The sequence below is a fragment of the Sciurus vulgaris genome (assembly GCF_902686455.1).
Source record: "Sciurus vulgaris genome assembly, chromosome: 4".
NCBI lineage: Eukaryota > Metazoa > Chordata > Mammalia > Rodentia > Sciuridae > Sciurus > Sciurus vulgaris.
In genome coordinates this window covers 15,198,286-15,212,856 of record NC_136464.1, presented here as the reverse complement: position 1 = coordinate 15,212,856, position 14,571 = coordinate 15,198,286, and the positions used below count along the sequence as shown (strand labels likewise).

Here is a 14,571-nt window from a genome sequence, read left to right as displayed (position 1 = left end):
CTTGTCATAGTCTTTTAATTTTACGAGTGACATCTTTTTTTGCTATACAAGTTTTTTATGTACTATATTTTTTAATGTACTTATAATTTTTTATAGTTTTTTAAATGTACTTATATTTAACCTTTTAAAAATTTTAAAATTTTATTTATGTTAGGAAAGCTTTCATTATACCTATGTTATAGTGCAATTCATCCAGCTTTTCTTCTCATATGTTTAAAGTTTTATTTTTTTACATTTAAATTTCTGATCCATTTAGAGTTTGATTTTGTGTGAGGTGTGAGACTTGGATGTGATTTTTACATTTTTTTCAAATGACTGTCCATTTAGTTATCTTAGCATTCTTACCTCAGTCATTTAAGGCACTATTTTAACATATACTATGTTTTCAATATATGATAGTTGAGTTTCTGGAATTTCTGTTGTATACTTTTGATCTATTGATGTGCTAATATTAAATACAATACTATTTAATGATACAGACTTTGATAGTGTTTTAATATCTTTTAGGTGTAGCTCCCTTTAAAGCTGCTCTTTTTCATTTATTTTTTCTGGCTATTCTTATATGTTTATTTTTGCATGTGAATATTTAGATAAATTTTTTGACTACTTTAAAAACTCATTGCAGTTTTTATTTAATCATTATTTAAATGATTAAATCTTTATTTAAAAATTAAAGATTATCTGAATTTAATTGCCATCCTGATGTTGCCCTATCCTAATGAAGAATAAAGGATGTCTTTCTAGTTTTGCATCCACTTTTTTATTTTTCAAGCTGAATTGCTTTCCTAAAATCTCATTTTTATATTTCCTTTGGAACTGTTTATCTTATTGGCTGATTGCAGGTGCCTACAACTCTGTTAGTACCTGAAGTTAAACTACCAAATGTTGTTTCAATTCATATATTTAAAAATACTTTCAATGCAGTGAAAATTCTTATAATATAAAACATTTTAGATAATATGCTTCTAATTTGCATTCATAAAAAATTAAATATAGGAAGTAATATTTTTGTTGAACACCTTTAAAAACTCTCTAACCCTCTTCACTTAGTGTTCAATGTGGTGTTGGTTTTTTATTTCTGTTAAAATTCTGAGTTTGACTAGCAAAAGATTAAGTTTTTACTTCCTAGGCAAGATTGTGTAATTTCATCCTTCTGAGAAAATTTGTGGTTTGAAGAAAAAATTAGCCATTTCTAATTAGCCATTTCTTTGTAAAACATGAATTGTGTTTAGGGTAAATATATTTTCCATTAATTTTAAACCCATTGTAAGATTTTATAATTTGAATAAACTAAATATTATTAACAAAGAAGAAAATTTTATTTCTGCCGTATATTAGAGAAATGGGTTTGTATACTAAAACTCTTAAATGAAATATATAATCAGTTAAAAATTACTTGAAACCTCTTATCATTTGTGAGAGTTATAATTTTTAGGTTGCTATGAAATTTTGAAAGCATTTATTTGGGCATGAAGGATATGCAGGAAATATTATGCTGAATATTTTCTATTGTAACAGTAGTATTGTGATGCCATTTGTGAAAACTTACATTATCTATAATGTCCTTCAGCCTTTGTGTGAAGCCTTTGTGTGAAGTGATGGGATTTAAGGAGGATAAGCCTGAAGGACTGAACAATGGTATAGGAATAGTATAGATTGTGAAGTGCTTGACCTAGCAATAATGAAATTTCCTTAACCTAGAATGCTGTTATATATCTACAACTTAAAAATCAATGTTTGGAGAAATTACAGACAACCTAATACCCAATGTTTCTTTGTTTCACAGAGGTTAAAGAGTTATAGAAAGCTATCAATTTTCTGTTTTAATTTTGGAAATTATTACTTTAATCTTTGGAAAAGCTTTTTTGGATGAATATAATAACTAGCAAGTACATCACTAAAAAGTACATTGAGAATGTTATATGATTATTTCACCAATTGTTTCCCAGTATTTGCTTCTTCATGAATTAAAATGTATATATATATTAAAATATTTTTCTGTACTAATGAGATTTCCTAATACCAAAGACTTTTCTGAAGCTCTCTCACCTCTTTAAATTTTAAACTTAATTTAATTTAAATATTAAACTACTACATTGTTACCCTATATATTTCATAATATTTATTGTAGAAGATGTTTCAAGAAATAGCATTATGTAAATGAAACTATATTTCTATTAAGTATCTATTGTCATTTTAATTTTGTTCTGGAGATGTATTGGAGACTGCATATTTCAAAAATTTTGAAAAACAAGCTTTTCTCCCACTGCTATTGTTGGCCATATTTTTGATGTATTTAACTTAGTTCATGAGTTTGAATGTTTTTTTTTTTTTCATTTTTAGTAATTTCCTTACATGAACTAAAAGTTTGAGCTTCTGAGTTTAATCCATGTTAGTCTATTTTTTGGGGGTGTTGGTTGTTTTAGAGAAAACTTCCCAAAACAACTAAGGAGGTCTTTTAAAAAGCAGATTAATTTTCATAGAAAATTGGGGGAAATATGCTAATTTCAAAAATATCTCAAGGAAGCAAATATAGACTTATGAATTTCTTCAATGTTTTCTTCTACCTAAAAATATCTCCAGGCCTTTATCCAGACTTTCTCCTTCTTCTCCTTATGTTAATAAGGAATGATACATATGCCAAAGCTCATAATCATATCCTCATATTTTTTGTCTTTTATATTTCTCCTAAGTATGTTTCTTTCTCTCCATGTATTTTTTCTTTCATTCCATTCATAAACTTTTTGCAAATAAGTCTTTTGAAGACTCCTTTTTGCAGTTATTTTTTATCAGAGCATTATGGTTATACATAACAGTGGGGCTCATGATGCCATATTCATACGTGCACATAGCAGAGTTTGATTAATCTCATTCCCCAGTACTTGCCCTTTCCCTCTCGTCCTCCCTACCACACCGTGATCCACTTGCTCTACTCTATTGATCTTCCTTCTATTATTATTATTATTATTATTTTAATTAATACATTATGGTTGTTTCTATGTAAGTCAGGATTCACCATGGTATGGTCACACAGGGACATAGCACAACTTAGTAGATTTCATTCCTCAATGCTTCCCATGCCCTCCTGTCCTCCTTCCTCCTTGAATCCTCTGTCTCTATGCTATTGGTCTCCCTTCTACTTTAGTGAGGTCCTGAAGAATTACTTTTAAAATTTTAACTAGCAACATAGTTTTTAAGTTAAGATGTTTAACATAGAGTTAAATTTTTTATATAAAGAAAAGTATGAGGCTTTGAATTACATATTTAATAGTAAAGTTTTTGTTTTTACAGATGTGATTCTGAAAATCGCTATGTTGGTAATCCACTTAGGGGAACATGTTATTGTAAGTATTTTATATTTTTCATTTTAAATAATTGGTTGACATTATTAGTTTCAGATAATAAAATAATCTTCAATAACTATAGATTTCATTTATTATCTCATTATTTCTATTTCTTAATTCTTCCAACACAGCATTGTATATATTACTGAGAAAGGCAATATATTTTTGTGATATTCTCTTAAATGTATTTGGTGCATTTTTTTCCTACTCTGAATTGTAAAATAACAGATCTTATTTTGCACATGGAACAAAATATAGAACTTAAGTAAACTCAGGTTATTTTAATGCAATCTTTTTTTCATTATGATTAATTTTTGAGGAAATAGGTTCTTATGATAGATTTTTCCAGGAATAATTTTGATAATTATCAAAAAAACAGTGCTGATTTTGTACCAATAGATATTTTCATTTAGTAATGATCATATGGTAGTTATGTGTATAACTTTTCAGAAATAGCCAAACAGTTTTCCAAATGGTTATACCATTTTACATTCCCTTCAGCAGTGTAGGAAAGTTTTGGGCCTTCTATATCTTTAACTCTATGTACAATTAACTTTTTACATTTTAACTGTGGTTAAAATAATTGTGTAATGATACCTGGCTCTCATTTTAGATTCTATTTTTCTAATGACTAATGATGTTAAGCATCTTTTTTTTTTTTTTTTAATTTTATTTTATTGTAAACAAATGGGATACATGTTGCCTCTCTCTTTGTACATGGCGCAAAGGCATACCATTTGTGTAATCATAAATCCACATACAATAATGTTGTTTGATTCATTCTGTTATTTTTTCCCCTTCCCCCCACCCCTCCCATCCCTCTTTACCCTCTATACAGTACTTTCTTCCTCCATACTTGCCCCCTCCCTAACCCTAACTCTAACCCTAACACTAACCCTTCCTTCCCCCCCATTATGTGTCATCCTCCACTTATTAGCGATATCATTCGTCCCTTGTCTTTTTGAGATTGGCTTATCTCACTTAGCATGATATTCTCCAATTTCATCCATTTGCCTGCAAATGCCATAATTTTGTCATTCTTTATGGCTGAGTAATATTCCATTGTGTATATATACCACAGTTTCTTTATCCACTCATCAATTGAAGGGCATCTAGGTTGGTTCCATAGTCTGGCTATTGTGAATTGAGCAGCTATGAACATTGATGTGGCTGTATCTCTGTAGTATGCTGATTTTAGATCCTTTGGGTATAGGCCAAGGAGTGGGATAGCTGGGTCAAATGGAGGGTCCATTCCAAGTTTTCTAAGGAATCTCCACACTGCTTTCCAGAGTGGCTGCACTAATTTGCAGCCCCACCAGCAATGTATGAGTGTACCTTTCTCCCCACATCCTTGCCAACACCTGTTGCTTGTATTTTGATAATCGCCATTCTAATTGGGGTGAGATGGAATCTTAGGGTGGTTTTGATTTGCATTTCTCTTATTACTAGAGATGTTGAACATTTTTTCATATGTTTATTGATTGCTTGTACATCTTCTTCTGTGAAGTGTCTGTTCATTTCCTTAGCCCATTTGTCGATTGGATTATTTGTATTGTTGGTGTAGAGTTTTTTGAGTTCTTTATAGATTCTGGAGATTAGTGCTCTATCTGAAGTATGATTGGCAAAGATATTCTCCCACTCTGTAGGCTCTTTCTTCACATTACTGATAGTTTCCTTTGCTGAGAGAAAGCTTTTTAGTTTGAATCTATCCCAGTTATTGATTCTTGCTTTTATTTCTTGTGCTATGGGAGTCCTGTTGAGGAAGTCTGGTCCTAGGCCGACATGTTGAAGATCGGGACCTACTTTTTCTTCTATAATCTGCAGAGTCTCTGGTCTGATTCCAAGGTCCTTAATCCATTTTGAGTTGAGTTTTGTGCAGGGTGAGAGATATGGGTTTAGTTTCATTCTGTTGCATATGGATTTCCAATTCTCCCAGCACCATTTGTTGAAGAGGCTATCTTTTCTCCATTGCATATTTTTGGCACCTTTGTCTAGTATTAGAAAGTTGTATTTATTTGGGTTTGTGTCCGTGTCCTCTATTCTGTACCATTGATCTACCTGTCTATTTTGGTACCAGTACCATGCCGTCTTTGTTACTATTGCTTTGTAATAAAGTTGAAGTTCGGGTATTGCGATACCCCCTGCTTCATTTTTCCTGCGAAGGATTGCTTTAGCTATTCTGGGTTTCTTATTCTTCCAGATGAATTTCATGATTGCTTGCTCTATTTCTGTAAGGTACGTCATTGGGATTTTAATTGGGATTGCATTGAATCTGTATAGCACTTTTGGAAGTATGGCCATTTTGACAATATTAATTCGGCCTATCCAAGAACATGGGAGATCTTTCCATCTTCTAAGGTTTTCTTCGATTTCTTTCTTTAGTGTTCTGTAGTTCTCATTGTAGAGGTCTTTTACCTCTTTTGTGAGATTGATTCCCAAGTATTTTATTTTTTTCGATGCTATGGTGAATGGGGTGGTTTTCATAATTTCTCTTTCTGAGGATTCCTCACTTATGTATAAAAATGCATTGGATTTATGAGCATTGATCTTGTAACCTGCCACTTTACTGAATTCACTTATGAGTTCTAACAGTTTTCTGGTGGAATTTCCTGGTTCCTCTAAGTATATAATCATATCATCCGCAAATAGGGATAGTTTGAGTTCTTCTTTTCCTATTCGTATTCCTTTAATTTCCTTGGTCTGTCTAATTGCTCTGGCTAGAGTCTCAAGAACGATATTGAATAGGAGTGGTGAAAGAGGGCATCCCTGTCTTGTTCCAGTTTTTAGGGGAATGCTTTCAGTTTTTCACCGTTTAGAATGATATTAGCCATGGGCTTAGCATAGATGGCCTTTACAATGTTAAGGAATGTTCCCACTATCCCTATTTTTTCTAGTGTTTTGAGCATGAAGGGGTGTTGTATTTTATCAAATGCTTTTTTCTGCATCTATTGAATAATCATGTGGTTCTTGACTTTAAGTCTATTGATATGGTGAATTACATTTATTGATTTCCGGATGTTGAACCAACCTTTCATCCCTGGGATAAAACCCACTTGATCGTGGTGCACTATCTTTTTAATATATTTTTGTATGCGATTTGCTAAAATTTTATTGAGAATTTTTGCGTCAATGTTCATTAATGATATTGGTCTGAAATTTTCTTTCCTTGATTTATCTCTGTCTGGCTTGGGTATCAAGGTAATATTGGTTTCATAGAATGAGTTTGGGAGGGTACCCTCCTCTTCTATTTCATGGAATACTTTGAGAAGTATTGGAATGAGCTCTTCTTTAAAGATTTTGTAGAACTCAGCTGAGAACCCGTCTGGTCCTGGACTTTTCTTTGTTGGTAGGCTTTTGATGACCTCTTCTACTTCATTACTTGAAATTGATCTATTAAATTTTGTATGTCCTCCTCGCTCAATTTAGGCAATTCATATGTCTCTAGAAACCTGTTGATGTCTTCGAAATTTTCTATTTGGTTAGAATATAGATTTTCAAAATAGCTTCTAATTATGTTTTGTATTTCAATCGTGTCTGTTGTGATATTTCCTTGTTCATTCCGAATTTTGGTGATTTGGGTTTTCTCTCGTCTTCTCTTTGTTAGAGTGGCTAAGGGTTTATCAATTTTGTTTATTTTTTCAAAGAACCAACTATTTATTTTGTCAATTTTTTGTATAGTTTCTTTTGTTTCAATTTCGTTGACTTCAGCTCTGAGTTTAACTATTTCCTGTCTTCTACTACTTTGGTGTTGGTCTGTTCTTCTTTTTCTAGGGCTTTGAGCTGAAGTGTTAGGTTGTTTATTTGTTGATTTTACTTCTTTTATTGAATGCGCTCCATGAAATAAATTTTCCTCTAAGTACTGCTTTCATAGTGTCCCAAAGATTTTGATATGATGTTTCTTTGTTCTCATTTACCTCTAGGAATTTTTTAATTTCCTTCCTAATATCTTCTGTTATCCATTCATCATGTAATAGCATATTGTTTAATCTCCAGGTGTTGGAGTAGCTTCTGTTTTTTACTCTTCATTTATTTCTAACTTCAAACCATTATGATCTGATAGAATACAAGGTAGTGTCTCTATCTTCTTGTATTTGCTTACATTAGCTTTGTGGCATAATATATGGTCTATTTTAGAGAAGGATCCATGTGCTGCTGAGAAGAAAGTGTATTCGCTCTTGGTTGGATGGTATATTCTATAAATGTCCGTTAAGTCTAAATTATTGATTGTGTTATTGAGATCTATGGTTTCTTTGTTCAATTTTTGTTTGGAAGATCTGTCCAGTGGTGAGAGAGGCGTGTTAAAATCACCTAGTATTATTGTGTTATGGTCTATTTGGTTTCTGAAATTGAGAAGGATTTGTTTGACATACATGGATGAGCCACTGTTTGGGGCATAGATGTTTATGATTGTTATGTCTTGCTGATTTATGGTTCCCTTAAGCAGTATGTAATGTCCTTCTTTATCCCTTTTGACTAGTTTTGACTTGAAGTCCACCTTATCTGTAATGAGGATGGATACCCCAGCTTTTTTGCTGAGTCCATGTGCATGATATGTTTTCCCCCATCCTTTCACCTTTAGTCTATGTGTATCTCTTTCTACGAGGTGAGTCTCTTGCAGGCAACATATTGTTGGATCTTTCTTTTTGATCCAATCTGCCAGTCTATGTCTTTTGATTGATGAGTTCAGGCCATTAATATTCAGGGTTATTATTGAGATATGATTAGTATTCCCGGTCATTTGGTTCATTTTATTTATTTATTTATTTATTTATTTATTTATTTATTTATTTATTTATTTATTTTGAGACGACTTGGTTCTTCCTTTATTTGACAATTCCTTTAGGATGGTTCCTCCCATTGCTGATTTGTTTCTTTGTTTTTCATCTCTTCCTCATGGACTATTTTGCTGAGAATGTTCTGTAATGCTGGCTTTCCTTTTGTAAATTCTTTTAGCTTTTGTTTATCATGGAAGGATTTTATTTCATCATCAAATTTGAAGGTAAGTTTTGCTGGGTATGAGATTCTTGGTTGGCATCCATTTTCTTTCAGGGCTTGAAAAATGTTGTTCCAGGCCCTTCTAGCTTTTAGGGTCTGGATTGAAAAATCTGCTGATATCCGTATTGGTTTCCCCCTGAATGTAATTTGATTCCTCTCTCTTGCGGCCTTTAAAATTCTGTCTTTATTTTGTATGTTGGGCATTTTCATTATAATGTGCCTTGGTGTGGGTCTGTTGTAATTTTGTATATTTGGAGTCCTATAAGCCTCTTGTACTTGATTTTCCATTTCATTCTTCAGATTTGGGAAATTTTCTGATATTATTTCATTGAATAGATTGTTGATTCCTTTGGTCTATTTCTCTAAGCCTTCCTCAATTCCAATAATTCTCAAATTTGGTCTCTTCATGATATCCCATAGTTCTTGGAGATTCTGTTCATGATTTCTTACCATCTTCTCTGTTTGTTCAACTTTGTTTTCAAGGTTAAATATTTTATCTTCAATGTCTGATGTTCTGTCTTCCAGGTGTTCTATTCTATTGGTTATGCTTTCTATGGAGTTCTTAATTTGGTTTATTGTTTCCTTCATTTCAAGGATTTCTGTTTGGTTTTTTTTCAATATCTCTAACTCTTTATTGAAGTGATCTTTTGCTTCCTGTATTTGCTCTTTTAACTGTCGATTGGTGCGATCATTCAGTGCCTGCATTTGCTCTTGCATCTCGTCATTTGCTTCCCTGAGCATTTTAATTATGTACATTCTGAACTCCCTTTCTGCCATTTCTTCTGCCATGCTGTCGTTGGGTTTCATTGATGTAACATCTAGATTTGTTTGCAGCATTTTCTTTCCTTGTTTTCTCATATTGTTCAGGTATCAGTTGACCGCTGTGATATTGCAGATTTCCTCTATTGTCTTATAATATCCCTGAAGATTTCTATTATATCCCCTCTTAGTCTTCAGTAGCCTGAAATCTTGGAGGAAGTTGATAATGCAGTGCTCCACAAGGGAGCTGACTCCCTAGGGGTGGTGGCCTTCTGGTGGGGTATATTCCCTGCTAGTGGGCAGAGGTACCTTCACTTGCTGATGAATGGTCATCCAGAAGGGAAGTAGGTTGTGGGCTGATGCAAGACCAGTTTGGGCCTGTGTCTCTGATTTTACGGTCCTTTTGGGAGAACCTCACCCAACAGGGAGGAGTCACCCGGTGGGGAGGTCTCGCTGGTCGGTTTTCCTCCCAGAGGTTCCGTTCAATTCACAACTACCGCCTGGGCTGGGCAGCCTTCTTCTGCAATGATCCCAGGGACCTGGACCTACCTCCTGGGCCTGGAAGCCTCACCCTTCACAAACGAATCTCCTTCGGCTGCCTCTCCTCAGAGAAGCTGCCTGCAGTCCTGGAGCCTTCGCTCCGCCCCTCAGTTTGTCTGTGGGGCCCTTCCACCAAGAAGCCGTCTAGGACCCTGCTCTGCACTTTTCGCCTGGCTATGCGGCCCCTCCTCTGAGCAGCCACCTGGAGCCCCTTACAATCGCTCCGAGTCCCAGTGACCCGCCACACGCCTTTTCTTCCGGCAGCCACCTGTTGTTCCGTGCCATTGCTCTAAGACCAAGTGACCCACCACGCACCACTTTCTCCACCAGGCAGTTACCCAGAGATCTGGTGCGTCACGAGTCCCAAGAACTCACTGTGCACCTTCTTGTCCCGACTGCCTCCCGTAGCCCTGGTGCAGTCACTTTGAGCCCAAGCACCCTGCCGCGCTCCTCCTCCTTCTCCAGACAACCCCCCTATGTTCAGGAGCGGATGCTCTGGGACCAAACCACTCACCACGCTGTTCCACCGGATAGCCGCCCAGAGCCCTGGCGCAGCTGTTCCAGTTCCAAGCGACGTGCCGAGCCCGTATTTCTCCTTCTCCCGTGGGCAGCCCCCTGTGTTCAGGGGTGGTCACGTTCAGTCCAAACAGCTCACCAAGCACCTTCTCCTTTGGGCAGCCTCCCAGAGCGCGGGTGGGTTGCGCCGAGTCCAAGCGCTGTGGTGAACAGCCACCTCTCCAATGCTCCCAGCTGTGTGCGATCACCGGCTGCTTTGAGTTGGTCCCAAGTCTCTCAATATCTCCTTTTCTTGAGTCCTGAACCCACGCTGCTCCTCCGGATAGCCGCCCGGAGCCCTGGCGCAGCTGATCCAATTCCAAGCGACGTGCCGAGCCTGTATTTCTCCTTCTCCTCTGGGCAGCCCCCTCTTCAATGCTCCCAGCTGTCTGCGATCACTGCTCTGGCGGGGGGAGGGGCGCCTCGCGGCCGTTCTACTTTGCAAAGATCCCTGCTTTTGGGGCTACCGCCCCGTCCAGGGCTCCTGCCCCGTCCGGGACGTCTGCCCAGTGGGAGATTCTCGCCCGGCTGCTTTGAGTTGGTCCCAAGGCTCTCTATATCTCCTCTTCTTGAGTCCCTCAGCATCTTTTTTTTTTAACATGATCCTTTGCCATGTGCATATTTTATTTCATGGAGAATCCAATTAAATACATTGCTCAATTTTTTATTGGATTGTTTGTTTTCATATTACTGAGTTTTTGGGATACTTTATTCTAGATACAAGTCCTTTATCAAATATGTGATTTGTAATTATTTTCTAGTTTGTGGTTTCTGTTTTCATCCTATTTCATCCTATTAAAAGTATTTTCTTGGAACAGGTTTTTTTTTTTTTTTTTTTTTTGGGTGTTGTGGATTGAACTTGGGCATTTAACCACTGAGTTTATTTAGAGACAGGATCTCATTGAGTTGCTTAGTGCCTAGCCCTTGCTGAGGCTGGCTTTGAACTTGGATTTTTCTGTCTCAACCTCCTGAGCTGCTGGGATTACAGGCATGTGCCACTGCACCCAGCTGAACATTTTTTAGTTAAGATGAACTTCTACTTATCAATTTGATATTTTGTAAAATCTCACCAAAGGTCCCAAAAGGTTTTCTGTTTTCATCTAGACCTTTTATATTTTTAAATTTTCCATTTAAGCTTATGGTTCATTTTGAGTTAATATGTAAGTGATGAGTTGAAGTTCTTTTCACTCCATTTACACATCTAAATGTTTAAACATGCTGAAGCACAATTTAAGACTGTCTGAATTGCCTGTGCACCTTTGTAGGACATCAGCTGTTTGTATATGTGTAGATTTCTTTCTGGAAACTACTTGATTGCATTAATCAATCTATTTATTTTTATACCAATAGCACTTTTAATGTAGGGTTTTTCTTTTTGTTTGTTTGGTACCAAGGGCACTTAACCACTAAGTCACATTCTCAGCCCTTTTTATTTTTTATTTTGAGGGAGAGTCTCACGTAGTTGCTTAGGGCTTCTCTAAATTGCTGACACTGGCTTTCAACTTGCCATCCCCTGCTTCAGTCTCCCAGGTGCTGGGATTACAGGCTAATGTAGTTTTAAATAAATCTTGAAATAAGGTGCTGTTTATCTCTTAACCCAACTTTGTTTTCTTTCTTTCTTTCTTTAAGTATTGGGGATTGAACCCAGGGGCACTTATATCCCCAGTCCTTTATATGATTTATTAAGAAAGGGTCATGCTAGTTTGCTGGTAGTTTTGCCATTTGCTGAGATCAGCCTCAAACTGGAGATCCTCCTGTCTTAGTCTCCTGAGTTTCTGGGATTATAGACATGTGCCACTGCACCTGTCTGGTTCTTCCTTTTCACACTTACTTTGTCTATTAAATTTCATTTGCATTTACATATGAATTTTAGAGTCTGCTTGTTAGTTTTCACAAAAAAATGATAGGATTTAAATTGGGCTTGTGCTGAATTTTTAGAATTCGAGGAGTTGACATCTTAACTGTAATGAGCTTTTGACTATGTATCTTTAATTTTTAAAAATTATTCTTTCAGTATCTCAGCCACTGTTCATAGTTTTCATTATATTTCAGGCCTTCCATTTTTTGTCAGATTTTCTCCTACATATTTTACATTTTGATGTTATTGTTAAATGGCATTTAAAAATATTTCTTTTCTGATTTTTTCTAGTATTTATAATTGATTTTATATCCCAAAGTGTTGCTAAACTCACGTTTTAGTTCATGTACCTTTTTAGTAGATTCTACTAGAATTTCTCTTTTCTTTCCTTTTTTTTTTTTTGCTTTATTGCAATGGTTAGTACCTCTAAATCTGTGTTTAAAAGATGTGTTGAGTATGCAAATATTTATTCATGTTTTGTTCCTGATCTAAGAAGGAAAGCATTTGATCTTGCACTGTTAAGTCTGATGTAGGTATTTTTCCAAGCTGATTTTTTCAGTTTGAAGAGATTCCCTCTGTTTCTACTTTGTGGAGCATTTTTATCAGGAATGGGTGTTTGTTTATTTGGTTTTTTTTTTCCTGCATCACTTTAAATGATCATAGGAGTTTCTATTTTACTTTGTTAATATATTGATTTTAGTTTTTAAATTAGTGAATGGTATTATATGAATACAATGCCTTTTTTGGACCATTTACAAGTTGATGAACATTGTAATTATTTTTAGGCTTTGATTATTAATAGAAATGCTATTATAAACATGCATATGGTCTTCAGTGGACCTATGTTTTCATTTTCCTTGAGTAGTGTCCTAGGAGTACAGTTGATAGATTGTATGGTAAACTTGTTGTTTAGCATTTTAAGAAGCTGCTGATAGTATATCCTGTTGGTGCCATTTTTCATTCACACCAACAATTTATGAATGCTTCAGTTTTTGTACATCCTCATCAATGCTTACTCTTGTCTGTTTTTATCTGTACTTTAGAGTATGTGTAGTGGTACCTGGTGGTTTTAATTTTCTTTTCTATAATGACTGAACTATTAAACTCAATTTCATGTGTTCTTACCTTGAACATGGTCTGTTAGATATATAAAAAGTCCTCTTTTTCAATATTTGAATGAATTATATCTTTTAAAATCATATTTTATATTTTTGTTTTATATGTGCATATAAAATTCATTTTAGTATCTTGATCTTATATTCTTTCACTTCAGTGAGCTCTTTTAAATTATTTTAAAAATGTTTTATTAGTGCATTATAATTATATGTAGTAGTGAGGTTCATTTGGATATAGTCATATGTGCATGAAATATGATTTGCTCCCTTTTAGTCCCCAGTACTTCCTCTTTTTCTCCTTCATCTTAACATATGTTCCCCTTCTTCTCTACTGCTCTTCCTTCTGTTTATTTATTGTTTTTTAATTGGTGCTTTGTAGGTATACATAAAGGTGGAATTCACTGTGGTATATTCATATATGTACATAGCATAATTTGGTCAATTTTAAACCACAGTTCCTTCCTTTTCCTGTCTTTCTTCTCCGCCTTTTAATTCCCTTCCTGTACTTCACTGATCTCCAGTCTATTTTCATGGAATTTCTGTCTTTTTATTTCCATATTTTGTCTTTCTCTGTACATGAGAGAAAACATTAGTCTTCCAACTTTCTGAGCTCAGTTTATTTCACTTAGCATGATATTCTTCATTTCCCAAGAAAAACTATATATATATTTTCTCTTTACAAGTGAGTAAAACTCTATATACTATAGTTTCTTTATCCATTAATCTTGACAGATACCTGGACTGGTTCTATAACTTGGTTGTTGTAAATTGCACACATATTGATGTACCTATATCACTATGATATGCTTATTTTAGCTCTTTTGGATAAATACCAAGAAGTGGAATAGCTGGGTCATACAGTGGTTTAATTCCTAGAACTTTGAGGAATCACCATATGCTTTCCAAAGTGGTTGTACTTATTTGTAGTACCACCAGCAATGTATAAGTGTACCTTTTTTTCTCACACCTTTTCCAGCAATTAGTGTTATTTATATTCTTGATGAGTGTTATTCTAACTGAAGGAGATGAAATCTTAGTATAGCTTTGTTTTACATTTCCTTGATTGCTAGGGATATTGAACATTTCCTTATGCATTTTTTGGCCATTTGTATTCTTTTGCAAAATTTCTGTTTAGTTTTTTTTTTTTTTTTTTCTTTTTTCCCCATTTACTGATTGGGTTATTTAGTTTTTTTTTCAATGTTAAATTTTTTGGGTTCTTTATATATTCTGGATAGTAATCCCCATGTTAGTGGAACAGTTGGCAAAGATATCTTCCCATTCTGTAGGCTCTCTTTTCAGGCTCTTTTTTCTTTTACTGTGCAGAAGCTTTTTAATTTATACCATTGCACTTCTCGAGTCTTGGTTTTATTTCTTGCCCTATAGGGGTCTTGTTAAGAAAGTCAGT

The 14,571-nt window shown here is 34.9% G+C and overlaps 1 protein-coding gene across 1 annotated transcript in view; it reads left to right on the top strand.

Moving 5' to 3' along the window:
• The window catches only part of ATRNL1 (attractin like 1), a 746,355-nt gene that overhangs the window by 247,679 nt on the left and 484,105 nt on the right, over positions 1-14,571 (top strand). Inside the window, 1 exon segment of the mRNA XM_079136646.1 lies at positions 3,292-3,344. Coding sequence (XP_078992772.1) covers positions 3,292-3,344 — 53 coding nt within the window.